We start from the raw sequence: 26,065 nt of genomic DNA on the forward strand, positions 1-26,065 counted from the left end.
AACAGACTTCCCTGAGGAGGAAAAAATTTCTCCAATGGACTGTGACTTCGGTCTGTGTCTGAGAGTTCCACCCTGCCCTTCCTGATAGCCTGTGCCAAGGTTTCCAAGTTGTCTAGCTAGCCCCCACAATTGCATAAGCCAATTCCTTGCAGTAAGTCTCTCCTTTTCAATGAACAGCTTTATGCGGGTATAATTCACATACAATAAAATTTACCAATTTAAAGTGTACAAATCAATGGTTCTTGATATATTACATTATTAATTTTTTTTAAATGTGGTAAAATACATATAACAAAGTTTGACCATTTTTAGGCGTATAATTCAGTGGCATTAATTACATCCACAATGTTGTGCAACTATTACCACTATTTCCAAAACTTTTCATCACTCAAAACAGAAACTCTGTAACCATTAATCAACAACTCCTCATTTCCCCTTCCTCCCAGCCCTGGTAGCCTCTAATCTTCTTTCTGTCTCTATGACTTTGACTCTTCTAGATATTTCACATGAGTAGAATCATATAGTATTTGTCCTTTTGCGTCTGGCTTATTTCACTTTGTGTAAGTCTTCAGAGTTGATCCATGTTATAGCATGTATCAGTACTTCATTCCTTTTTATGGTTGAATAGTATGCTATTGTGTGTGTGTATATATATATATGTACCACATTTTATTTATCTTCATCAGTTGATGAACCTTGGGTTGTTTCTGCTTTTTGGCTATTGTGAATAATGCTGCAATGAACATTGACATCAAAATATCTGCTTTTAATTCCTTTGGGTATATACCTAGGAATAATGTTGCTGGGTCATATAATTCTATTCAATAATTCTTTTAATATATATATGTCTTGTACTGATTCTCCTTCTCTGGTTGAACCCTGGCTCACACAAAGGCATGGGACTAGGGAAGGGAGAGAAAGAGAAGACAACGCATCTGTAGAACTGAAAGTAATCCATAGTGCGTGTTTGCTATATTTGCTCCAGTTAAAAATTTTTTTTAAATTTAATATTACTGATATACCTGAAACTCTTACAATCCCAGTCTTCACTTCCCAGTTCCCTACCCCTCCTTTCCTACGACAAGGCATGTTCTACAGCTGGTGTGTACTCTCCTAATCTATGTTTATACACTTTTAATATATGTAAATATATATAAACTACTGAGTGTTAAATTCTGAGTACTGGAAATTTATATAAATGGCATTATATTTTATCTATTTCTTACCTTACTTTTTTCACTACTCTATCATACATTCATACTAATTTATACATGCAAATCTAGTTCATTTATTTTAACTTCTGAATAGCATTACATCATTATTCTGAATGATAATGAATTTATACTTCTGAATAGCATATAATACACCATTATCTTTTATAAACTCCCTTATTGATTCTAATTTTTGAACAGTTCAAACAATGCTACAATGGATCCTTTTGCATGATATCTTATGCAAATGTGCAAAAACTAAGGGTATAATTAAAGTCGGAATCTCTTTTATCTGTGTCTAATCTGATGTTTATGATATCCATTGTTTTTAATTTCAAAGACTACTTATTTATTTATATTATGAATATTCATGAGATACAAAGCTGATTGTCACCCCTCGTGCCCATGATGAGACTGCCAGATTCATACTGGCAGCATACCCATGACCACAAATTGCATTTGTGTCCTGTGTCCCCTACCTAATTATCCCAACATCCCTCCTCCTCCCCCTTTTCCCCCCACTCCATTTTGTAGCCCAAGCAATGTTCTCTCCCGCTGCAAGGACAATGCACTACTGTGGTCTTTCTCTTCTTCCTTCTTTCTCTCTTAGTTCCACATATGAGTGAGTACATTTGGTATTTATCCCTCTGTGCTTTGCTTATTTCACTCAACATAAGTTTCTCCAGGCTCATCCATGTTGTTGCAAATGGGACTATTTAATTCTTTTTTATGGCAGAGTGGTATTCCATGGTGTATATATGCCACAGTTTCCTTATCCAATTATCCATCTATGGACATCTAGGTTGATTCCATACCTTAGCTATTGTAAAGAGAGCTGCGATGAACATGGGAGTGCAGGTATCCCTTTGACATGATGATTTCCATTCCTCTGGGTATATACCCAGAAGTGGTATTGCTGGATCATATGGAAGATCTATCTGTAGTTTTTTGAGAAACCTCCATGCTGTTTTCCATCATGGTTGTACTAATGTACAGTCCCACCAACAGTGCAGGACTGTTCCCTTCTCTCCACACCCTTGCCAGCATTTGTTATTCACTACGGAGACTACTTTTTTTGAGAAGTTTTATTTCACTGTTTTTTTTTTAAATTCACTCATTCTTTTGATATATTTTCAAATTGTTTCATTATATTTGCTCCACCCTATATAAAGGCAGAGGCATAAAAAAAGAGAGAAAAGAGTTAAGAAAAGAAAGAAGGTGGTATTGGCAGGATTTGGTAACTGACTGAATGTAGGAAGTAAAGAATACAAGATGAAAATATTAACAATAACTAACATTTATTGGGCACTTAATACATGTCAGGCACTGTGTTAAACATATTACATGCATGAACTCATTAATCCTCTCTGCTGTAAAGGATTCGGCCCTTGACCAGCTTCTGGGAGGTAACTTCTAGGCCTGATAAGACTGTCTATATTGGGTGGTCGGTTAGATCAGTTGCTTAGAGTGCCATCTTGTAACACCAAGTTCCAAGGGTTTGGACCCCTGTATGGGCCAGCCACCAAAAACAAAACCAAAAAGAATATCTATGTTAATCTGGGGCCTTGGGCCATGCATATAGTCTATGCTAACAATGTGACTCGGTGGGCGCTTTGGGCTATGTAGCTTCAGCTTGACCTCTGGTCTGTGTGACCAACCCCCCTTACAAACTCTGGACACTGAGGCTCAGGTGAGCTTCCCTGGCTGGCAGTACTCCATGCATGTTGTCATGCATTGTTGCTGGGAGAAGCAAGTGCTGTTCATATTACTCTCCTCAGAGAGGACACCTGGAAGCTCTGTGCCTGGTCTCTCCTAGACTCTGCCCTGCGTGCCTCTTCTCTTTGTTGATTTTAGTCTGTATTTTTTTTCTGTAATAAACTGTAATTGTGAGCATAATGGCTTTCTTGAGTTTTGTGAATTCGTCTAGTCAGGTACTGACCCTGAGGGTGGTCTTGGGAGGCTCCTGAATTGCATCCTCACAAAAGCCTCTTCAGGTGGATATTATTTTCATTTTTATGGATGAGGACACTGAAGTTCAAAGAAATTAAGAAGTGATGAAACTTGAATGCAGAAAAGACCTTCATGATTCTCATACCTACAATCACAAACTTCCTAAACCAACATATCCTATGCTTCTGGTTTGGGTGATTGGATGCCTTAGCAAGGATTTCTTAGGCTCTCTTCAAGAGAATGTAACTTCCCAATTATTTGTTTGCTTATTTTACAGGTCTCTTTTTCTTCTCTCAGTTGTTGCAGCAGTTATCCGAATAAAAGGCCTTTAGACAGAATTCCTTCCAGAGGCCTCGATGGACAGCCCAGAAGTGTTGTCTGTCCTCCACAATCGTGACTGTTGTAGTTTCTCCTGTTCTCAGCACAAGAAGATTTTGTTAAGTTTGCTTGTGCAGGATTACTGATGCCTGCTGACTTGCCTGGTGCAAGTTCTCATTTAATAAAAGTTAGGTATGCTGACAAGGGGATCACGGAAGTGGTGGGTGGCTATACAAAGAAGCTCATTCCTGGTGGGGCTCAGAGCATGACTGAGTTGGTAGGGGCTCCTGGGGTGCAGTTGTGTTTGGGAGTTAAGAGCAACTCTGGATTAGAGACCCCGTCTCAGATCTTGATTCTGGTACTTTCTGTGTCACTTTGAGCAACTATTCTAAATCTGTATTTCCTTATCTGTAAAAAGGGTGTATTAGTTTGCTAGGGCTGCCATAACAAAATGCCATAGACTAGGTGGCTTAAACAACAGAAATTTTCTCACAATTCTGGATGCTGTAAGTCAAGATCATGGTGTTGGCAGGGTTGATTTCTTCAGAGGCCTCTGTCCTTGGCTTGCAGATGGCCACCTTCTCCCTGTGTCCTCACATAGTTGTCCTTCTGTGTTGCCTGTGTTCCAATCACCTCTTCTTATAAGGACACCAATCATGTTGGATTATGGCCCATTCTAATGACCCCATTTTAACTTAATTCCTTCCTTAAAGGCCCTATCTCCAAATATCATCACACTCTGAGGTTCTGGGGTGTGGGGCTTTGAAGGGGGACACAATTCAGCCTATTACATATGAAATAGTAAAACCTATTTCATATGATTTGGGGATAAACAATTGAGAAAATATGTATAATGCATTTAGTATAGTACCTGGGACCTAGTACCTACTAAATAAATAACCTAGATGAGAAGACAACCTGCAGACCTAGAAAGGAAGTGTTTGCCTAGACTGAAAAGGAAGTAGAGAGGCAAACCCAAGGTTCATTTCCAGAGTCGTTATGTTATAGGGGCCATTTAGCTCCTGGCTGAGGCTCCCTCAAATTTGATATCAAACTCACAGGTGCAGTTGCCTGCCCCAGGCAAAAGCAAACCACTCAAAAGCCGAATGTTGGGGAAAATGGAAGTCAGCTTTTTTTCAGGAACACCAGTGACTTGAGGAGAGATGTTGGGCTAACCCAACTCTCTGGTAAACCTGAAGGAGAATGACCAGGCTGAAGCCATCTCAAAGACTCAGATTTACTGAGGGGTTTTTAAAGAGGAGGATGAGGGAACGGAATGTGGGAAATGAAAAGCAGGAGAGAAGGGCACGTGAACTAAGAGGGGTCCGTACCTATGAATCAGGTACAAGGTCTCTCCAAGGCCTCGTCTAGTTCCTGCTCCCATCTTCATTGTCACCTTAGGACCCTGCAAGATTTTGATTTGCTCTGGAGTAGAATCATCCTTTCTGCAAAGTCTTCTGCATAGTTTCACTTTGCAGAGCTCTGGTTGACTTGACTGGTGCCCAAGGTCACTTCCAGTACCTGGCCTTGATCACTTCTCAAAACTCTACAAGTTTCAAAGAAAGAATTGTTAGCTTTGCAAAGTACTTATTAGCTTCTCAGCCTTGTTTTCCTATTAGCAAGCAAGATAAAAAGTCAGGGGATGGGAAGAAAGAGTGGAGAGAATAAAAAAACTGTCCTTTAAAAAATTCACTCCCCCCACCATAGCCCAGGTGATTTTAGGTCCCAACATGGCTTCAGTTCTGCTCACTCCAACAATATCTTCTGGAACACATTCCCTGACCAACCCTCTTGCCTGCAGGTGGGTGTCCTCTTGGCTCTGGTCATGTCTGTCTACTTCTGTTATGTAACTCCTCTTCCGATTGTCTTCCCCCTTAATGGTGAATTTTTAATGTCACAAATAAAGTCATTTTTCTTTAGATCATCAGCATACAAGCAGGACAAACTGCACAAATGTACTTGTTCAATGAATAAATGGCTCTCAATGTTTTTCTGAGATAATGCAGTACCTCATTTTTTTCTCACATTTTTACAGCAAAGGTGTACATAAAATAAATTAGATATTCAGAATACTAAAAACATTGCTTTGATTCATGGCTAACTTGAATCTTTTTTTTTTCAATGAAGTTACTGTTTACATTTTCTACTTTGAGTAAAGGAAACCTGATAAAAGTTTACATGGCATGCAATCCACATACTGCTATGCTTTTTAATATTTAGCTAGCTTTCTCTTTCTCCCCACTGTCCTAGAGCAAATGCTGAATTTTAATTTTGTAATTGTATATCTAAATTTTAGCTACATCTCTTTCACCGTTATGACTATATAGTAGATTCTGCTCCCATACTCCAAAAGAAACATCCAAACTTAAAACAAGGTTTATGTAAATTTGCCTTCTCAACTTTATCTACCTGAGTTAAATGAGGCTCCTAAGAATGCTTGCAATTCAATGAATGTTTTCCTCCTGACACAGAATTTTAATTTGGAACTGTATTTTTGGAAAGATGGTACAGTTTAGGAATTTGACAGTTTAGGAGGTCATTTAAAATAATGACTTCTCTATTAAGAGAAGAGGGCTGCTGGGGTATTAAACAGGCCTAAAGTTCACCAAGGGCAGGAAACAACAAATGTCCTTGACACTGGAAAGGTCTGTTTGGAAATCCTAGAAGTATTTAGAGCTCCAGTTGTTGTTTTTAATGCTGTTAATGGGCAACAGAATGCTAATTACTCAGATTAACTAAGTGGCTGAGTCATGCTGTAACCCTTCTCAGAAAAGGAGTGCCCATTTTGAGGTGCTAAATGAGGACATAAAGGTAGTCAACCACAGCATTCTTGAAAGATAGGAGAGTACCAATGAGGCTGTTAATATAGCAAGTGAATTGTTTCATATATGTGCATGTGTGCATATGCATATATACATACAATATATTTATATATACATATACACACATATGCATATATACACATATATGCACATATACATATATATGCATGCACATATACGTATATCATACATATGCATTGTGTATGTATGTACATATGTGTGCATATATGCCAGGTTTCATATCTATTTTTTTTCTTTATCAGTTCATTCAGTTTTATGTAAGTAACTTTTGTTCTGTTTGATCTTGGTTAGCAGTTTCATAGCTGCTGGCAAGGCCAGGAATCTTCCATTTCAAGAAATGCAACAATGGCCTTTATGAACATTGATGCACAATTTCTAAACAAATCATAAACAAAATATAGCATGGCAAAGATAAAAGGATTTGTGATGCTAAATAAATCCATACTTTTTTTCAGATCCAGTGACAATCCATACCATTTGCTGTTTATAAATGACTAAAAATGAGTGAAGATAGTATGATATTTTCTTCCAAAGGGTACATTAACAATGAAGGTTAAAAATTTTTATTTGGTGTCATATTAATAAATGGCTGATAGTTCTTTTTAGTTTTTCTTTCCTCTCACCTTAGTCCCATGTGGTCATGCTAGGCATATTTTAGTGCCCTATATCTTATTGGCTTATTGGAAGACCATCTTTATGCTATAAGGAACAATCAGGCCAAAATTGTGTTGAGCTGTGTGGTATAAAGAACACAGGACTAAGAATCAAGGGACTGTGTACTAGGGCTACTTCTGCCAAAAACTAGACATATGACCTTGGGCAAGTCACCTAGCTGGGACAGGGAAGGTTTTGCCCTCCTGCCAGAGCCACGAGCTCACTCGATCTCTCCTGTCCCGTGCCTGAGTGACAAGGGCTGCATCTGTGAGTGGGGGTGAAGGGTGGGGTAAAGGACCAGTACTGCTTGGATCTGGAGGAGGGACTTCCAGGCCCAACTGTGCACATGCTGTTTAGCTTTGCTAAGCTCTTTGACATGACCCTGTCCTTTCTCCCCCCGAGGGCAGCTGTGAGGACCATGGGGTACAGGACATGGAAGCACTTTGTAAATGACAAAGTGCTGCCTGTTATGCACCTTGCTGTCACTACTGGGGATCATGTGGCCTTGGCTACTGATGCTAAGGGGTCTAATACCATCACATGTTCTCCCCTAAAGGTACATTCCACGTAGCCTCCAGTGAGATCCCCAGGCCCCTCCCTCCACCATAACCCAGTCTCCTGATTTCAGCCTGTAGAGATGGCCTGGGGGAACCGAAGGAGGCTCGGGGCCTGACCTCACTTCTGCAAAGGTGAAGAACTTTCCCCTTCTCTCCTGTATCCTCTTTCCTACCAGGGCCCATGATGTGACCCCAGGGCCGGGGGCTTACCTGAGTGGAGGAGACTGCAGGGCTGGGGGATGTGACTAAAGCCCTGGGGCAGGGGTGGCAGGAGCTTTGTGAAGTTAACTGGCTGAGGCTGTCTGCTCCTGGCTGCAGCATGTGCCTCCTGTCCCTTGCAGCCACCTGGGGGAGCTCCCGACAAGGGCAGCTTTCAACAGCTCTTGTGTCAGGACACCCCAGGTGAGGTGTGCAAACTAGCACCTGCCAGAGCCCACCAGCCGCATGGAGAGCATGTGGATGCTGTTGCTCCTGCCACCTCATCCCCACTGGCTGTCCTAGCTCCTCTGGCTGAGCACCCTCTGCCTCTAGCATCCATCCTGTCAGCAGAAGCTCAAGACCAGTCTGACTGGAAGAGAATCCCACCAGGCATCTCAGGCCTTGACTGCACCAGGTCATTCTTTTCCTGGGGGTGGGTGACTGCCAAGCCTTGTTCTTCCCCACCTCGTCACACAGCCAATCCCAGAAAGAGCATCTTTCCCACCACCCACCAGAGGCCTTGTTCTGGGGAGATCCCACACACAGCAGGTAGAGGCTGAGGGTCCCTCTTTTATCAACCCGATGTTCAGAAGCTGCTGGAGATACTAATCACCAAGAGAGCAGAACTGAGGATGTGGAAGGAAAGAGAATAATAAGATGGGTCATTTCTGAAACGAATGATCCCAGACTACCACCTGATTTCTCTGTGAATATGTTAAAGTCGTGGGATGACAAGCGGGACACCATAACTCCACACTCCTTTTGGAGCACAAAAGACAAGTCAGAACAGATGCCCGGTCCTCAGCAGCTCTCTTATCCCAAGGAATTAGAGGACCATTGACAGCAGAAATGCAGCCTGCTCTTCTGGGGCCTCCCTCCTCTGCACAGCTAGTCCTTGGTAGCTACTGTATGGGTCTCTCAAAAGCTTCCTCACGATGATCTCCCTCTGCTTTATTCAATGGAGTTTGTAATTCCCATCCAGCTCAAACTCAGGCTATGGTACCTTCTCAGCTTTCCCAGGCCCAGCCCTGGCCCCACTGTGTGGCCCAACTCCAACTTTTGTCTCAAAACTGGTCCTCACCTCTGATTTAGGTCCAGATGCAGGCCCACCCCCCACCCTCTCTCCCACATCCTTTATGTTGTTCTCCACCCTGACTAGGGCCTGTAGAATATCTTGTCCCACATCCAAGAAGGAGTCACCATCTTTCATCGCAACTCAAAATCAACATCTGGAATGGCCCTTATTGAAGCAACTGGAACAGAGTAGTTCAAAAAAATCTATGTTCAAAAAATCTCAGGAAGTCTTTAGCTGACCCACTCCCAACCTCCCCCAGACCCACAAGTCAGCCTCCATCCTTCCTGGGGATTCTACCAGCCCTGATCTCCAGGAGCCACTGCAGCGACAAGGCACGTTCATCAAAGATGAACACTCCTTCATCCCTGGGCAACTGAGGAGGGCTCAAGGTGAATTCGCATTGATGACATGCCAGTGTCAGGCAAAAATCAAGTATGGGTCCTCCAAGCCTTCTGAATTTGCAGGTGAAAGCAGCAAGAATGCACAGAAAATAGAGTTCAGGAGCTCTAGAAGATTCTGTAGAAGAGGCTCAGTAAAGTTCAAACTAGAGAAAGACCCACGCAAGGATCTAGGGCAAGATCAGAAAAGTGTCCTAGAAAACCTTTCTGAGGATTCAGGAAGCATCTTAGTGAAAGTTCTGGAGGATGACAAGGAGTCTTCAGAAAGTGACTTGATGAGGCACCAAGAGTGTGACCAGGGAAATCACTTACCCAGGGGCCCAGACAAGAAGCATCTAGAAAAAACCCTGGAAGTCCATTTGGACAAGAAATTGGATGAGATCAATGAGGGCATGATCCCTGAGAGTGTGCATCAACCCAGGCTTGCTGCCAGCCATGCTTTCCCCAAGTCTCACCCTGCACACAACCCAGAAACCTAGCTTCCTCACAGGGTGAGGTATCCTGTGTGAGCTCTTCCAGGAGCTTTTCTTCCTCAACCCAGGCACTCAGCAGGTGTTACAAACACATATTACAAGGTTTCCGGTGAGGAACAGCTGGGGTCCAGATCTCCAGGCCCCTGAGCTCAAATGTGGCTCAGCTCTTGTCCCTTCCACAGTCTACCACTTCCTTCTTGGCCACCAGTGAATCTCGGGCCAGGTCAGACGTGGAGGTTGCCAATTTCCTGGGAGAACCTCCTCAGAAAGTTCCAGGAGAGAAGGTGATAGCAAAGATGTCAGTTTCCACCCTGAATAGTCCTCTCCCTGCTTCCCACCTATGTGTAAGGAAGGCCAGAGGTCTTCATACAAGACAGAGACCCCATCTAGTGACAAGTGTGGGCCCCCAGAGGCCCCTCTGACTGGATGGGAGGCCAGGTGGCCTTCCCTGCCCCTCACATGCAAAGTCATGGGCACAACCTGGCACAGTGCAAATATGCTGGGGGCTGGGAGAGGCAGCCTAGAGCCGAGTCCAAGTCCAGCAATGTCCAGGAATGAGCTAGAGGAGAGTGTGAGTGGGGCATCAGGAGACATCAGCCATAGTGTAGCAACGCTGGAGAGCAACGTAGGATTCCAGTGTTCAAGGGCTGAAGAGACCAGAAAGACAGTGGAGGCCAAGCCCCATGCTTGGGAAATCACCTTGGGAGACGGTGTGATGGCAAACCCCCAAACTGATAATGTGAATCTGAGGAGTTCAGAGTCTCTGGGGACCAGTAAAAGTCCCCCACCCTCTAGAATGTGTTGCTTGGGATCACATTAGAATGTGATGCCTTAATACTGATAACAGGTTGCTAGTGAGTTTTGAGCTCAAAGTGGAGGCAAAGTCAGAAAAGCAGACTCAAGACCATGCCACTGGGGTGCTCCTCTCTACAGACATCTTGTCTTCTCAGGCCTCTCTGTTTGGCTTCCAGAGCATGTCCAGCAGTGTCCTCTTATTTGGGGGATGGAGCAGCAGGGGGTAACAGGAGCCCAGGAGCCCCAAATTCCAGAACAAAACTTGGGGCTCCATGGGTAAGACAGAGGACCTCAAAAGGGGTCAGCAGCACATCTCTTGCATTCTTCAAGGAGTTTTGAGAGTTGTTAGCAAGGTCATTCGGGTCCCTTCATCACTGCCAGCACTTGAGTGAGGCTAGTGGATGTTCTGGACCAAATAAGCTCTAATGAAAGGAAGCCAGATCTTCGTCAGGGAGAATGTGATTTCTTAACAGAGCAGCAAAAATAGGAAGACGGTTTGGATTCAGGTCCAATTGCTTGGCAACTTCATGCATCAGAACCTGGCTTGTCCTGAGAGTTGTCCCCTTCTGGCTTAGTTTTAGGGTACCGGCACTGAAATAGTAGGGGCTGTTGCACAGTGCGTAATCAGAGTCATACTCAACCAAGCCATGGAAACCGTGCCCTCTGCAGAAAACAGTCACTTCTTGATGGTTATCCTCAATGCTCTGTGCAACCTTGATGTGGAAGTGGATGAGTGCCAGGCGGAGGCAGCGGGCCAGGCAGATAGGTCAGTAACCAGACCTTGGGCAGCAGGGTGCCCTTGTGCTGGACATGGCTGATGATGTGCTGCACCGTCCGGTACTCATTGTCCTGCCGCTTGACCCACTCGTGCAGCTGGGCCTTCTGGAGCCTGCTGCCCACAAAGAGCTCGATGATGCCCCCGAAGCAGGCCCTGGACAGCACCGCCAGGCAGCCGAGCATGCGGTTCCACTGGCCGCCACTGACCCAGTCGGTGGAGAAGCCGCAGCAGAGGTGGCGCAGACAGCTGTCCGCGTGTCGGCGTCCACCAGCAAGCCCAGCGGGGTCTGCGGGACCTCTGCCACCCACCTCCCACCAGGCTCCTCCAGGCCCACGTCTGTCTGCAGCTCCACCCACACCAGGAGCCCGGGCAGTGCTGCTCCATGTAGTCCTGGAAGCCTTGCACACCCACGGCGGCCTCTAGGGGGCGCTGGGGCGGGGCTCCTTGTGCTGCCCCCTTCCAAGGCCACGTCTGGGAGGGACCTACAGTTGTCGCTGCTAGGTTTCATATCCTACAATTAACCTACATTTCCAAGGTAATTTGATCAGATCAGTTTGTTCTTTAAAAAAAAAATCAATTCACAATTTTTGTTTGGAATAAAAATTCTAAAGTTTAAGAATTAAATGAGTTCCTGAACCTAGTGGGTTTTGGATTCTAAGTAGAGGGGCCAAATGGTGGAGCAGGTTCTGAGGAAGGGCTGGATCCAGGATATGGAAACCGAGATTCAGCCACATTTTCTTGGGAAGAGGGTCTTAGCAAGGATTTGTTAGGCTTTCTTCAAGAGAATCTAATTTCCGAATTATTTATTTGCTTATTCTACAGGTTTTTTCTCCTTCTCTCAGTTGTTACAGCAGTTACCCAAATAAAAAGCCTTTAGACATAGACATAATTCCTTCCAAAGGCCTTGGTGGATGCCCCGAAGTGTGGTTTGTCCTCCATAATTGTGACTGTGTTTCAGTTTCTCTTATTCTGAGTACAGCAGGACTGTTAACAGGATAACCAGTGCAGGATTACTGATGCCTACTGACTTGGGGCGGGGAGGGGGGGAGAGCTTGTACAGACATATAGCTATTATTTGAAGACCAAGTCATCAAATGCTCTCAGTTCTCAGAGCACACTGCCAAGCGGTGTTGAGAAACAAATGGCCTTTGCTCAGGAGGACCTGGACTAAGACTATGATTGAGAAACACTTTTATTTCTCTCTTCCTCTATATCTTTAATACCCCCTTGGAAAAAGAAATACTTTCATTTTATCAAAAGCACATAAGAGAAGATAAAACCATGGAGCTGGGACCTCCTAGTTTTGGTGAGATAAGGTGGCAGCATGTGCTCCGGGCAGGTTTCTTAATGAAGGTGAACCCAGGAGAAAGCGTGTGGTTGGTGTCACCTCACTCACCTCTTGGTATGACATGGCATGGTCATGAGCATTTTCAGGTGTCCTCTGACAGCAGGAAAAAGAATGTGTGGAGAGGCCGTGTATATCCCTCGCTAGCAAGTTGGGGACAGTACACAAAACAAAGCAAAACAAAACAAATTTGGCCTATGGTACTATATACTTGATGGTGCCGTGTTAAGCCATTTGGATTCTATTGCAAAATCAACTGGGGACCACAGTCAACATTATTCTGAGCAAGATAATGATAAACTCAGATTTTAGAAAGATCATTCTAGTAGCCAGCAAGTTAGAGAGGAGGAAGCAGGGAATTGTGAAGGAGAGAGATCACTGAAGAGGCTGCTGATGGAACACTGGTCTGGGGTCTCTGACCAGGGTGCTTGATGTAAAGCTGTGTCACTTAAAGGGTGATCGCCACTCCAGCAGCACAGACACCGTCTGTGAGCCTGCTAGAAATGCATGTTCATGGGCCCTGCCCTGACCCGTGAATCCAAATCTCCAGAGATAGAGTCCAGGAAACTATTCTCACATTCTCTCCAGGACATTCTTACGCACATTCAAGTTTGAGGATGCTGCTATAAGGGACATCCCAGGGAACTGTCTCATTCTTCTTTGGTCACCTGCATGTATTCATCCCTGAGCTCCTGCTCTGGAGATGTGTCCTCTTTAGGGTTAACTGCCATCTTAATACAATGAGGGAATGCTTTTCAGTGATCAGAGTTCCACTTGGAAAACCACAACTTCCAGGGAATAAATCAGGCCACCTTGGAATAGTACAGTCTCTTTACTTGAGAGGAGTGTGTCATCAGCTTCGATTTGTCAGAGGACCTGGCCTGCATCATCATAATAATCATCTGATGACAATCAGCATTTGTTTAAGGGGGGATGGGTGACAGCAGGGTATGAAGGTCTTAAGTGTTGAGCAGTAATAAATCCTCTCTCTTTGTCTTTGCAGACTAGGATAATACTAATCATTCTCCTCCTTCCTTCCTCTCAGGCCTATGCCTCGGCAGAGAGAGAGCAGACAGTCGCCTAGTGGGGGTGGTTTCAGGGATACCACAAAGACCTCCAGGAAGGCCCCAAATCTCTCCTGTCTGCCAGTGTTCCCTTATGTACTGAACACTCTGAAATTCTATTACCTTTTTTTTTTTAACTACTTAAGCCTTAGTCACTTAAAATATTAATTTCTTCTAAATGGGTAATAATTTGATAGTACCCTTTAGTGAATTTGAGGATGACCCCAAATATGTATATCTTAACCTTAAAATGCATATGTATTACAACACCAATACTATAGACATTATACAAATGCAAGAATAACAATGAAGATATAAATGTAGATAAATTATACATACCTTCCGATTCCCAGTGCATTGGGTAGCAAATTCTGCTTCATAGATTTCTGCTTCAAACTGAAGATCTTGATCTGGGAAAATCCATGATGAGCTCCCCCTGAAATGGTGTGCAAAACTGATGAACAGTTTTCTGGAAAGAAGGTACACCTATAGCTTTCTTGAAGGGCTTTTTAAAAGGTTAAGAATCACAGGTAAGTGAAGGAAGGATCTTCAAATAGGACATTGCAGGGGGTGGTGCTATCTCTATTTTATAAATAGGCAAACTGTGACTCTGAAATAAGATGATTTCCTTAGGTTTACTGAGCAAGAATGGGATGAATCTGGGATTCAAGGAGGGAGGGCAATGGGCTGCTGGAGCCTGGAAATTAAAGGACTTAGATCAGAGGGATTAGGAACATCAAAGAGACACAACCCTTCTTTTGGTCTCTGAGAAAGATGAAGCGCTCCCCTTTATCCAGGGCTAACCCCTCCAGTTATGCCATTGCTTCCTGCCCCCCCCTGCCTCTTCTGGGACCATCACTGTTAATTACTCAGTCTTTTGTACCTTCTCAATGGGGGTGGGGGTGGGGTAAGTGGAGGCCAGGTAGTGTATAATGAAAACAAACCCCAGACTTCTCTAGGTAATTCTACTGTCTCTGCTTCCTTCTCCCCACCCCAACTGAGAACTATTCTTCTGTGCTTATTGTCTACCTTCTTGCCTGTGGACACATTCAGCATTTCCTATTATAAAAAACATTTCCTTGAAATTGACATGCTTTTTGTTCTCAATTTCCCCTAATTCTTCTGAAGCACAGCGCTGTTCCTATAAATCGGGTGTGCAAACACCTTCTATTAAAGTACAGGTAGCACAATAAGATAATCTGTTGTCTGCCTATCTCTCTTCTCCTTCGGTTGACACTGAAGGCTGGAGTAGTACGTCATCTTTGTCTCCCCCGGTCTCACTCGGTGCTGGAACAAAGCACCGTAACCCATGTATGTTGACGTGGCTTGATTCCATTGTCTAAGATCACAAATCAAACTGTGTACTTTATAGGATGGACAACCATCCTGGTTGACCCAGTGCTGAGAGGTTTCCCAGGATGTGGAAGTTTTAGTGCTAAAACCAGGAAAGTTGGTGGCTCTACTCCTTAATGTGATATTCCAGACCCTCTGGGGTCTGGCCCCAAGAAGCATATCCAGGCTCAACTTGTATTACATCCTCTCAGGCATCTTATGCTCCAAGAAAGAGAAAGAAACAAAATATGTCCTTGAAGTTCCCTGAAGATGGGTCATTTGCTAAACCAACGATGAGAATACAGGGCCTGGAGCTGAGTGACCTCAGAGGATGGAATGCTATTTGAGGCATATTTGTTCCAGTTTGCAGCTGGAGGTCATGGAAGTGGAGCTGACCCAGATTATACAGGAGTGGGTGTGTCTGGATGGAGGGGCAGGATGGTGAAGAAGCAGGAAAGGAGATGGCTCAGTGCAGGTGTTCTCAAAGTGTGCTCCTTGGACCAGCCGCATTCACTTCGCCTGGAGAGTTGTTAAAAATGTAACATCTCATGCCCTTCTACCCCCACCTACTGAATCAGATGCTCCAGAGTTGGGCCCAGCAATCTGTGTTTTAATAAGCCATCCAGAGCATTGTGGTACATGCACAAGTTTGAGAGACACTGTATGGTAAGATGGAAACCTGGATTGTCATGCCAGTCAGCACAGAGTCTTGGCGAGACTGTGATCAAGCAGCTAAAGATCTCTGGGCATCACCTTCTCTGTCTGTTAGCTGAGGGGGTTGGAATGGACATTCTCTAAAGTGTCCTCTCTATGCAAACTCTTTCACTCTTTTTAAAATGTGAAGGCCAGAATGTAATTTCATAGTGTTGTACCATGTCAGGCTGGGATTCATTCTGATTATGGTACCAGAGACTTCTCAGAGAAGAAACTGGCTGTTCTCTCTGATATTTACTTAGAAAGTACCTTCCCCCAAATATCTCTAATTTCCTTTTATTAGCCTATATGCACTTATAATCCCATAATCTCAGCCCGTGTCAAACCCTTAATTGACAATTTAATTGTCTACGTACTGCATGACCATTGCTGTGCTAGAGGGATGTTGAGAACTGACCTAAGCCAATTTGATTATCCACATTAGGTTTTTTTTTGGAAAAATATTGGTAGCCTCCAATAACCAAAAGTTGGTGAAGGTGATAGATCTCTTTTGGGACAACCTTAGCACCAGGTTTTAATGACAGCAAGGCTCAGATCGAATTCTGCCACACATACAAACATTTTTTAGTCAAGAGGCACAAAAAGAGTCATATAGCCTATTCTATAAGCTTGATAAAGTCCTAGCCCTAGGTCCCTTTGAGTGCTCCAACAGCTCCTTGCATGAATGGTTCACTAGAGACAGAGGCAATAATTTAGCAGCAGGATTCAGCTAACATCCCAGCCAGATTCAGACACGGAGAATCTTCTGAGTCAGCAGCTGGACCCAGGACAATTTCTGAATCAAGCCTCAGGCACTGCTCCTAATTGCGTAGGCCATCGGGCTTGCTGGATTCCCGTTCATGCACGAGTGGGGGATGCCTGCATGATATTTTGGTCAATACACACATTTTGATCACCACTCATTTCACCAGTGAAAAATCATCTCTCACATCCCTGATGCTAACAAAGAGAGTCTCTGGGGTTGATCAGCTGTAAAGATAGCTGAAGTGTTGGTAGAGCTTCATGTGGAGGGTGAGGTTTCCATTAGAATCTTTCAAGATCTGTTTAGCCACCCTGGGAGTGGGTATCCTCAATTATGGCAGCGCACCTCTCTCCCTCCAGCTAGATGAAAACTGCCTAACAAACTCTATGGGGAAGTATTTGAAAGGAAATCATAGGTAGCATGATTGAGAAATAACATATTATTGCCACTTTCATTGTGTATATAAATGCTGTATTTTGGATCAGAAATTTCTAGTTGAAGGTTGGTAGTTTCATGTGAGTCGACCTAAACACTCAGCCCTGTGAGTCTCTGAACACATTGAGCTGGCTCTTTGGTTTTCTGGCCCTGTGTCGCTGCTCTCCTGAGTCCCCGCTCTCAGCTCCCCACAGACTTTGACCTTTGTTCTCTGCCTGAGATTGTTTCATCCCAATCCTTCTCCTGCTCACTCATCCTTTTGATCCAACCTCAGACATCCCCTTACACAGAGAACTTTGGACTCCCCAAATATAGGAGTCTTCCTAGGACACAAACCTCCTGTGCTAACTCCCTTATGAGCACTGTATTATAAATTCTTTTAACTTGTCTTGGCCAATGGGTTTTGAGCTACCTGAGAGTTGGGGCTGGACCTTCCTAATTGTCTAGACAGAGCAGAAGGCAGCAAACAGTGCCTCGTGCCCCAAACATGCATCCTTGAAAAGCTTCCTTGAGAGGGTGAATGAGCTTAACCTATGTGACAATAATGTCCCCAGTGGACAATACAGGGCACATCACAGTTAGGTGTTAAATTTTGAGATATGGTCTGTAAATTCCATAAGTGGTTAGGATAAAACACCTAAGGTAAGACTGATAGAAAGCCAATTAAAGACATTTTAGAGATGGGCTATGAGCCCTCGTTCTAACTCTCCTAGTCGTAAGCGACCATGGAGAACAAAGGCCACTCTGATTCACCCACCATGGAGCAGTGAGACTCTGATTAACCTCAGAGAGAGCTCTGGGCACCACCAGGTCTGTGCAAGGGCGACAAACAGAGGGACGGAGGAGGAATAACAATGGCAGTTACACCAATTAAAATAGAAATGATATCATCTGGGATCATTCAGCCAATTAGCATACAAGTTAGGGTAATAAGAAATCAGAGAGAGGGAGAAAGAGAGAGGATGAGAACCAAAACACACGTGCATTCCACGAATGGGAGAGGAGGCAAAAGACCGAGAGTTCTGGATTTCAGCGTTGGGTAGATGTTTTTCATTTGCTGGGAAGAATTGCACCCAAGAAGGAAGATAACTGTGTCCCTGCCATTTTGGAGTCCAGAATATTATCTGTTGTAGATTTTGATGTCTTACTTAGCCCCGTGACAGTCCGATTTTAGGAAGAGTGTACATTATTTACATGAAAACAAATATGAGCATTAGGAAGCATTTTTCCCCTGCGTGCAATTCCTACTAAAGAATTTACATTCTTCTAATTTGCTGCTTTACTGCATCACTTAGTATCCTTCTGAGAGTGCACAATGTCCTCACAGGAAGGCGCTGCGGAGATTCATCCTTTTTGCACTGAATCACTTGCTCTCCTCTTTGAAGCCACCAAACTCTTATTCATTTGAAATTGTCTTTTCTAAGCATCTGTTTGGCTTGGCAGGTATTAGCTGATCCCAAATCACGATAGAGGCTTGGGAGGACATTTGATTTTAACATTTATTTCTGTGTATACTGTTGCAGTATTTCTACTGAGATTGAAAATTTTTTCAATAACAAAAGCAGAGGCATGTGTTTTATTTACATTGCAATTGATGAATTCTTTAGAATCGAGATTCTCAATGTATTTCAGCAACACACAAACATGAATACCATATGGTGGACTGCTTCCTGCGGAGAGTTAGGATAAGCATCATGAATAGCATTAATGTAAAGCACATATATTAGTGGTACTCACCCTACTAGCTCAATAGGCTTGCAGACTGAAACTGAACGAGGGTGTCTTAGGAAACCAAACAGTGAACTTTTGTGATGTCAGGAAGCCTTTAGTGTTTTTTCCTCTAAGAAAGGGAAGGCGAATTTAGAATCTTTTCTTAAACACATAGGAATGATTTTGCTTATTGCATTAAAATTTTTAGCACTAACAGTGTCCCAAGAGGCCAACTTTGAAGACAGCTTTTGATGTGATTGTGGACTTCTGTTACTCACAGATTTCTTTTAAAACTGAAAGAAATAAAGAACACCACTGAAGGCCTTTGAGGAATAATAGGATCATACATTTGCAACTATTCCCATGTAACCTGAAAGAGTGTCAGTGGTTCATGGAGAATTTTCGTGCTTATTGAGGGCAAATCACACAGGTGAGACTGATCTTCGGGACAAAGCAAAGGGCGATGGAGGGCTAGCAGGAGTCCCATTAATAAAGATGCATCTTTGTAGCATGTTTTATTTTCAAATATCAGCAGGGAGCAAACGTTTCTGCTGCATTGTTTCTGCTCAACATTTTATTGATATAATGTGACTTGGCTGGATTACTATTATTATAATCTATTGAGGCTGTATCCATTACTGCAGCCTAGATTTAAAAAATTTTCCAAAGCTTTCTTCCTTCACTGTGTCTTTCTCAAGCTGCTTAAATCCCCCACAGATGTAGGGAGATGGGAACAGGACATTCTTCGCTCTCCATCTTTCCCTCTCTGCCTTCTTTTTTCTCGAGTCTACCACATGCCCGATGTTCTGGTGGCTTTCCATTGTCCCTGCATTAGCATTGCTCCTCTTTCGAATCCTACCTCTTTTCTTTATGTGCCACTGTTGCCTGTGGGACAAGGATCTCTTTTTCTGTATTTGCCACCTGCTCCCACTTACCTTTCTCTACACCAAGACTTTCCAATGTCTTTAATGGTGACATTAAAATCTATGTTGGTAAATTACAAATTGTTGATGCTAGGTGATGGGTATACCAGGGTTCATCATACTATTTTTCTACTTTTATATAATATTGAAGTTTTTCATAATAAGAAGTTAAAACCATCTACGTGATGACTCTTCCAAACTCCTGGTCTTCCAGTTCTTGAATGCAATCTTCACTTCCATTTCAGCTACCATGGCCAGTTGGATTTCGACATCACTCTCACTATTTCTCCCCTAGGATCTCAGATCACGAAATTTCCTTATCTGGACTCACTGTCCACTTTATCCACTCCTATCCCCTGCTCCTCCACATTCATTCCTGACCAGTACCCTGGTTTCTCAGTCCTCTACCACTCTCAGTTTTCAGAATCCATTTGTTTTAATTTTGGCTTCAATTAACTAAATCCCTTGCATCAGGCAATGAAATGATTCTCATGCCAGCACCCCAATTTCCTGCTTGCTTGTCCTTTTAAAAAATTTTTTATTTGATCAAAATTGATTATACATATTTTTGGGGTTCAACATTGAGATATGTTGATCAAATCAATATTATTAGCATATGTATTGTTACAAATCGTCATTATTCTTTATGCCCCTTGTCCAATCTCTACCCATCCCCTTCTTCCTTCTCCTTCCCCCTCCAATTACCCTAGATTTCTTCTCTCCTTCTGAAAGAATAATGGTTACTCTCTTTATTTGTTGCCTAGATGCTCTGTCCAATGCTGAGAGATGTGATCAGGTCCCCCAATATTATCATAGAGCAGATGCTTCTTCTGTCACTCTGAAATAGGCTTTGTGGAGAGAGACATCCTCTTCTTTTCTTTATCTCTGTTGGTGACTCTCCTTGTGTCAATGCACTCTATGGCTGGTGGACCATCTGCATGGTGGTTGTGGTATCTAGCCACTTTCGTGGCAGCCATGATGGTTGTGGTGGCTGTGGTGGGCCACCCGCATGGAGGTGATGTTTTTGGCATGTTTCTTGGTGCTGGTGGTATGCCTGGTTGTGGGGAGTGTCTGGTCCCTGGCTCCATGCTGCCTCAGGTCCTTGGATGGGCCCCAAGGCACTGGCACAGTGTGCCTGGTTGTGGGAGGGGGGTCTGGTCTCTGGCTCCATACCTTGGGTCACTGGGAGGGCCCTGAGGTGCTGGTGCAGTGTGCCTGGTTGTGGGAGGGGGGTCCAGTCCCTGGCTCCATGACTCAGTTCACCAGGCTGGCTCTGAGGCCCTGGTGTGGTTTGCCTGTTTGTGGGAAGGGGGTCCAGTCCACTTCTCCATGACTCAGTTCCCCCGGTGGGCCCCGAGGCACTGGCACAGTTTGCCTGGTTGTGGGAGGGGAGTCTGGTCCCCAGATCCATACTTTGGGTCTCCAGGTGGGCCCTGAGGTGCTGGCATGGTGTGCCTGTTGTGGGAGGGAGGTACGGTGCCCTTCTCCATGCCTTAGGGCCTTGGGTGAGCCTGAGGTGCTGGCACTGTGTGCCTGGTTGAGGGAGGGGGTCCAGTCTCTGGCTGCATGCCCTGGGCCCCCAGATGGGCCCCGAGGTGCTGGTGGTGTGAGTGTTGTGAGCAGGGGTCCTGTCCCCGGTTCCAAGTCTCATGTCCCCTGGCAGGCCCCAAGGCACTGGTGGTATGCCTGGGCCAGAACTAATTTTTTGTCCTTTGTTTACTTCTACAATGAGGGAACTTCCTGTGGGAGCCAGTACTTGAGCTGTGTGGTTGAGCTAAATTGCTTCTTTGATGCTGTTTCCCTAGGGAAGACTTTTTGTGCAGCTCAGGGTTTAATGGTTGACCTTATAGGTACTTTTGGCTCTCGAGACTGGGTGCACCTGGATTGTGTAGAATCTCCGATCTCGGCCTGAGTTTTTTCATCAAACTGCACCCCATGCAATTCTACATTCTCAACCAGTCTCCTCTGAGTGGTCCTGTGTTGATTGGGGGGCAGATCAGCTGTCCTTGTTGTGTTCCAGCGTTCTCCCAGTGGGCCTATTTCCCCCACCACCCATGCTCCAAACACTTCCCATGGAATGGGCCCTGCTTCGGTCCCTTGCGATGATTCACTGGCCTCTGAATGGCTCCCCTTTTTCAGCTGTTCTGGCTCCTTGCTCCTGCGTGGGTCTTCGGGAACCCTATTAGTGGTCTTGCTGTCCTGGGGGTCACCAAGGCTCTCTTTCCCCCTGCCACCTCCAAGTAATTCCATCTGAAGGGCACAGCTGTGGCTCCTGCTCCATGCACTCAGCAGCTCGAGCCTTAAAGCAGCTGCAGCCCAAAACGCTCAGAGAAGTTTTTTCTTTTTCTCATCGTGGTTTCTCCCACCTTCATGTACTCCATAAGTCTCTCCTCCTCTTCCCTTGAGCTCCAGCAGTCCTAGCTTGGCTGATATTACATTTTTCTTTTTCTTTTCTTTTCTTTCCTTTTCAAGCCCTCAGAATCATGTCCCGGACCACCATTTTGAATCCATTCACTACTTATTATTATTATTATTATTATTATTTTTGTATAAGACAGGGATTCAAACTTTATTTTTTTAATTTTATTTTTAATTTTAATTTTAATTTTAATTTTTTTAAATTTTAATTTTGTCGATATACAATGTGGTTGATTATTGTGGCCAATCACCGAAACCTCCCTCCCACCTCCCTCTCCTCCCTCCCCCCCAACAATGTCCTTTCTGTTTGCTTGTCGTATCAACTTCAAGTAATTGTGGTTGTTATATCTTCTTCCCCCCCCCCCCCGGTTTTGTGTGTGTGTGTGTGTGTGTGTGTGTGTGTGTGTGTGTGTGTGTGAATTTATATATTAATTTTTAGCTCCCACCAGTAAGTGAGAACATGTGCTATTTCTCTTTCTGTGCCTGACTTGTTTCACTTAATATAATTCTCTCGAGGTCCATCCATGTTGTTGCAAATGGCAGTATTTCATTCGTTTTTATAGCTGAGTAGTATTCCATTGTGTAGATGTACCACATTTTCCGTATCCACTCATCTGATGATGGACATTTGGGCTGGTTCCAACTCTTGGCTATTGTAAAGAGTGCTGCGATGAACATTGGGGAACAGGTATACCTTCGACTTGATGATTTCCATTCCTCTGGGTATATTCCCAGCAGTGGGATAGCTGGGTCATATGGCGGATCTATCTGCAATTGTTTGAGGAACCTCCATACCATTTTCCATAGAGGCTGCACCATTTTGCAGTCCCACCAACAATGTATGAGAGCTCCTTTTTCTCCGCAGCCTCGCCAGCATTTATCGTTCATAGTCTTTTGGATTTTAGCCATCCTAACTGGGGTTAGATGGTATCTCAATGTGGTTTGATTTGCATTTCCCGGATGCTGAGTGATGTTGAGCATTTTTTCATATGTCTGTTGGCCATTTGTATATCTTCCTTAGAGAAATGCCTGCTTAGCTCTTTTGCCCATTTTTTAATTGGGTTGCTTGTTTTTTTCTTGTAAAGTTGTTTGAGTTCCTTGTATATTCTGGATATTAATCCTTTGTCAGATGTATATTTTGCAAATATTTTCTCCCACTCTGTGGGTTGTCTTTTAACTCTGTTAATTGTTTCTTTTGCTGTGCAGAAGCTTTTTAGTTTGATAAAATCACATTTGTTTATTTTTCCTTTGGTTGCCCATGCTTTTGGGGTCGTATTCATGAAGTCTGTGTCCAGTCCTATTTCCTGAAGTGTTTCTCCTATGTTTTCTTTAAGAAGTTTTATTGTTTCAGGGTGTATATTTAAATCCTTAATCCATTTTGAGTTGATTTTCGTATACGGTGAGAGGTATGGGTCTAGTTTCATTCTCCTGCATATGGATATCCAGTTATCCCAGCACCATTTGCTGAAGAGGCAGTCCCTTCCCCAGTGAATAGGCTTGGTGCCTTTGTCAAAGATCAGATGGCAGTAAGTGTGTGGGTTGATTTCTGGATTCTCTATTCTATTCCATTGATCAGTGTGTCTGTTTTTATGCCAGTACCATACTGTTTTGGTTATTATAGCTTTGTAGTACAGCTTAAAGTCAGGTAGTGTTATGCCTCCAGCTTTATTTTTTTTGCTGAGCATTGCTTTGGCTATGCGTGGTCTTTTATTATTCCATATAAATGTCTGGATAGTTCTTTCCATTTCTGAGAAAAATGTCATTGGAATTTTGATGGGGATTGCATTGAATTTGTATATCACTTTGGGTAGTATGGACATTTTCACTATGTTGATTCTTCCAATCCAAGAGCATGGGATATCTTTCCATCTTCTTGTATCCTCTCTAATTTCTCTCAGCAGTGGTTTGTAGTTCTCATTATAGAGATTTTTCACCTCCTTGGTTAACTCAATTCCTAAGAATTTTATTTTTTTGGTGGCTATTGTAAATGGGCAGGCTTTCTTGATTTCTCTTTCTGCATGTTCACTATTGGAGAAAAGAAATGCTACTGACTTTTGTGTGTTGATTTTGTATCCTGCTACTGTGCTGAAATCATTTATCAACTCCAAGAGTTTTTTTGTAGAGGCTTTAGGCTGTTTGATAAATAGGATCATGTCATCTGCAAACAGGGACAGTTTGACTTCTTCTTTTCCAATCTGGATGCCCTTTATTTCCTTCTCTTCTCTGATTGCTCTGGCTAGTACTTCCAACACTATGTTGAATAGGAGTGGTGAGAGTGGGCATCCTTGTTTAGTTCCTGTTCTTAAAGGAAAAGCTTTCAGCTTTTCCCCATTCAGGATGATATTGGCAGTGGGTTTGTCATGTATGGCTTTAATTATGTTGAGATACTTTCCGTCTATGCCTAACTTATAGAGGGTCTTTGTCATGAATGAATGCTGAATTTTATCAAATGCTTTTTCAGCATCTATAGAGATGATCATATGGTCCTTGTGTTTGAGTTTATTAATATGGTGTATCACATGTATTGATTTGCGTATGTTGAACCAAGCTTGTATCCCTGGGATCAATCCCACTTAATCGTGGTGAATAATTTTACGTATGTGTTGCTGTATTCTGTTTGCTAGTATTTTAGTGAGGATTTTTGCATCTATATTCATCAAGGATATCGGCCTGTAGTTTTCCTTTTTGGTTATATCCTTGCCTGGTTTTGGTATCAGGATGATGTTTGCTTCATAGAATGAGTTTGGGAGATTTGCATCTGTTTCAATCTTTTGGAATAGTTTGTAAAGAATCGGTGTCAATTCCTCTTTGAATGTTTGGTAAAATTCTGCTGTGAATCCATCTGGTCCTGGGCTTTTCTTTGTTGGGAGCCTTCTGATAACAGCTTCAATCTCCTTTATTGTTATTGGTCTGTTCAAATTTTCTACGTCTTCATGGTTCAGTTTTGGGAGCTTGTGTGTGTCCAGAAATTTATCCATTTCCTCCAGATTTTCAAATTTGTTGGTGTATAGTTATTTATAGTAGTCTCGAATGATTCCTTGTATTTCAGATGAATCAGTTGTAATATCGCCTTTTTCATTTCTAATTTTTGTTATTTGAATCTTCTCTCTTCTTTTTTTTGTTAGCCATGCTAATGGTTTGTCAATTTTATTTATCTTTTCAAAAAAACAACTTTTTGATTCATTGATCTTCTGTATTGTTTTTTTGGTTTCAATTTCATTCAGTTCTGCTCTGATCTTAATGATTTCTTTCCGTCTGCTAACTTTAGGTTTGGATTGTTCTTGTTTTTCTAGTTCTTTAAGGTGAAGTGTTAGGTTGTTCACTTGCTATCTTTCCATTCTTCTGAGGTGAGCATTTAATGCAATCAATTTCCCCCTTAATACTGCTTTTGCAGTATCCCACAGGTTTTGGTATGATGTATCATTATTTTCATTAGCTTCAATAAATTTTTTGATTTCCTGCTTGATTTCTTCTTGGACCCATATGTCATTAAGTAGAATGCTGTTTAATTTCCATGTGTTTGTATGGTTTCCAGAGTTTCGTTTGTTATTGATTTCTAGTTTTAATCCATCGTGGTCTGAGAAAATACATGGGACAATTCCAATTTTTTTGAATTTGTTGAGACTTGATTTGTGACCTAATATGTGATCTATCCTGGAGAATGATCCATGTGCTGATGAGAAGAATGAATATTCTGAGGTTGTTGGATGGAATGTTGTATAGATATCTGCCAAGTCCAATTGGTCTAGAGTATTCTTTAGATCTTGTGTTTCTCTGCTGATTCTTTGCCTAGATGATCTGTCCAATATTGACAGTGGGGTGTTCAGGTCCCCTGCTATTATGGTATTAGTGTCTATTTCCTTCTTTAGGTCTAATAGAGTTTGTTTTATACATCTGGCTGCTCCAACATTGGGTGCGTACATATTTATGATTGTTATGTCTTCTTGATGCATCAGTCCTATTATCATTACGTAGTGTCCCTCATTGTCTCTTTTTATGGTTTTTAGTTTAAAGTCTATTTTGTCAGATATAAGAATAGCTACTCCAGCTCGTTTTTCTTTTCTGTTTGCATGGTAAATCTTTTTCCATCCTTTCACTCTTAGTCTATGTGAGTCTTTATGGGTGAGGTGGG

At 43.1% G+C, this 26,065-nt stretch overlaps 1 protein-coding gene across 1 annotated transcript in view; it reads left to right on the forward strand.

Annotated features, from left to right (window-relative positions):
• LOC134361615 (cTAGE family member 2-like) overlaps positions 1-9,683 on the forward strand; it is a 119,640-nt gene extending 109,957 nt beyond the window's left edge. The window contains exon 3 of the mRNA XM_063076636.1: positions 9,066-9,683. Within this exon, the coding sequence (XP_062932706.1) occupies positions 9,066-9,683 (618 nt within the window). The remainder of the gene's footprint in view (positions 1-9,065) is intronic.
• The last annotated feature ends 16,382 nt before the right edge of the window (positions 9,684-26,065 follow it).

Source organism: Cynocephalus volans, chromosome 13, assembly GCF_027409185.1.
Source record: "Cynocephalus volans isolate mCynVol1 chromosome 13, mCynVol1.pri, whole genome shotgun sequence".
In the NCBI taxonomy this organism is placed as follows: domain Eukaryota; kingdom Metazoa; phylum Chordata; class Mammalia; order Dermoptera; family Cynocephalidae; genus Cynocephalus; species Cynocephalus volans.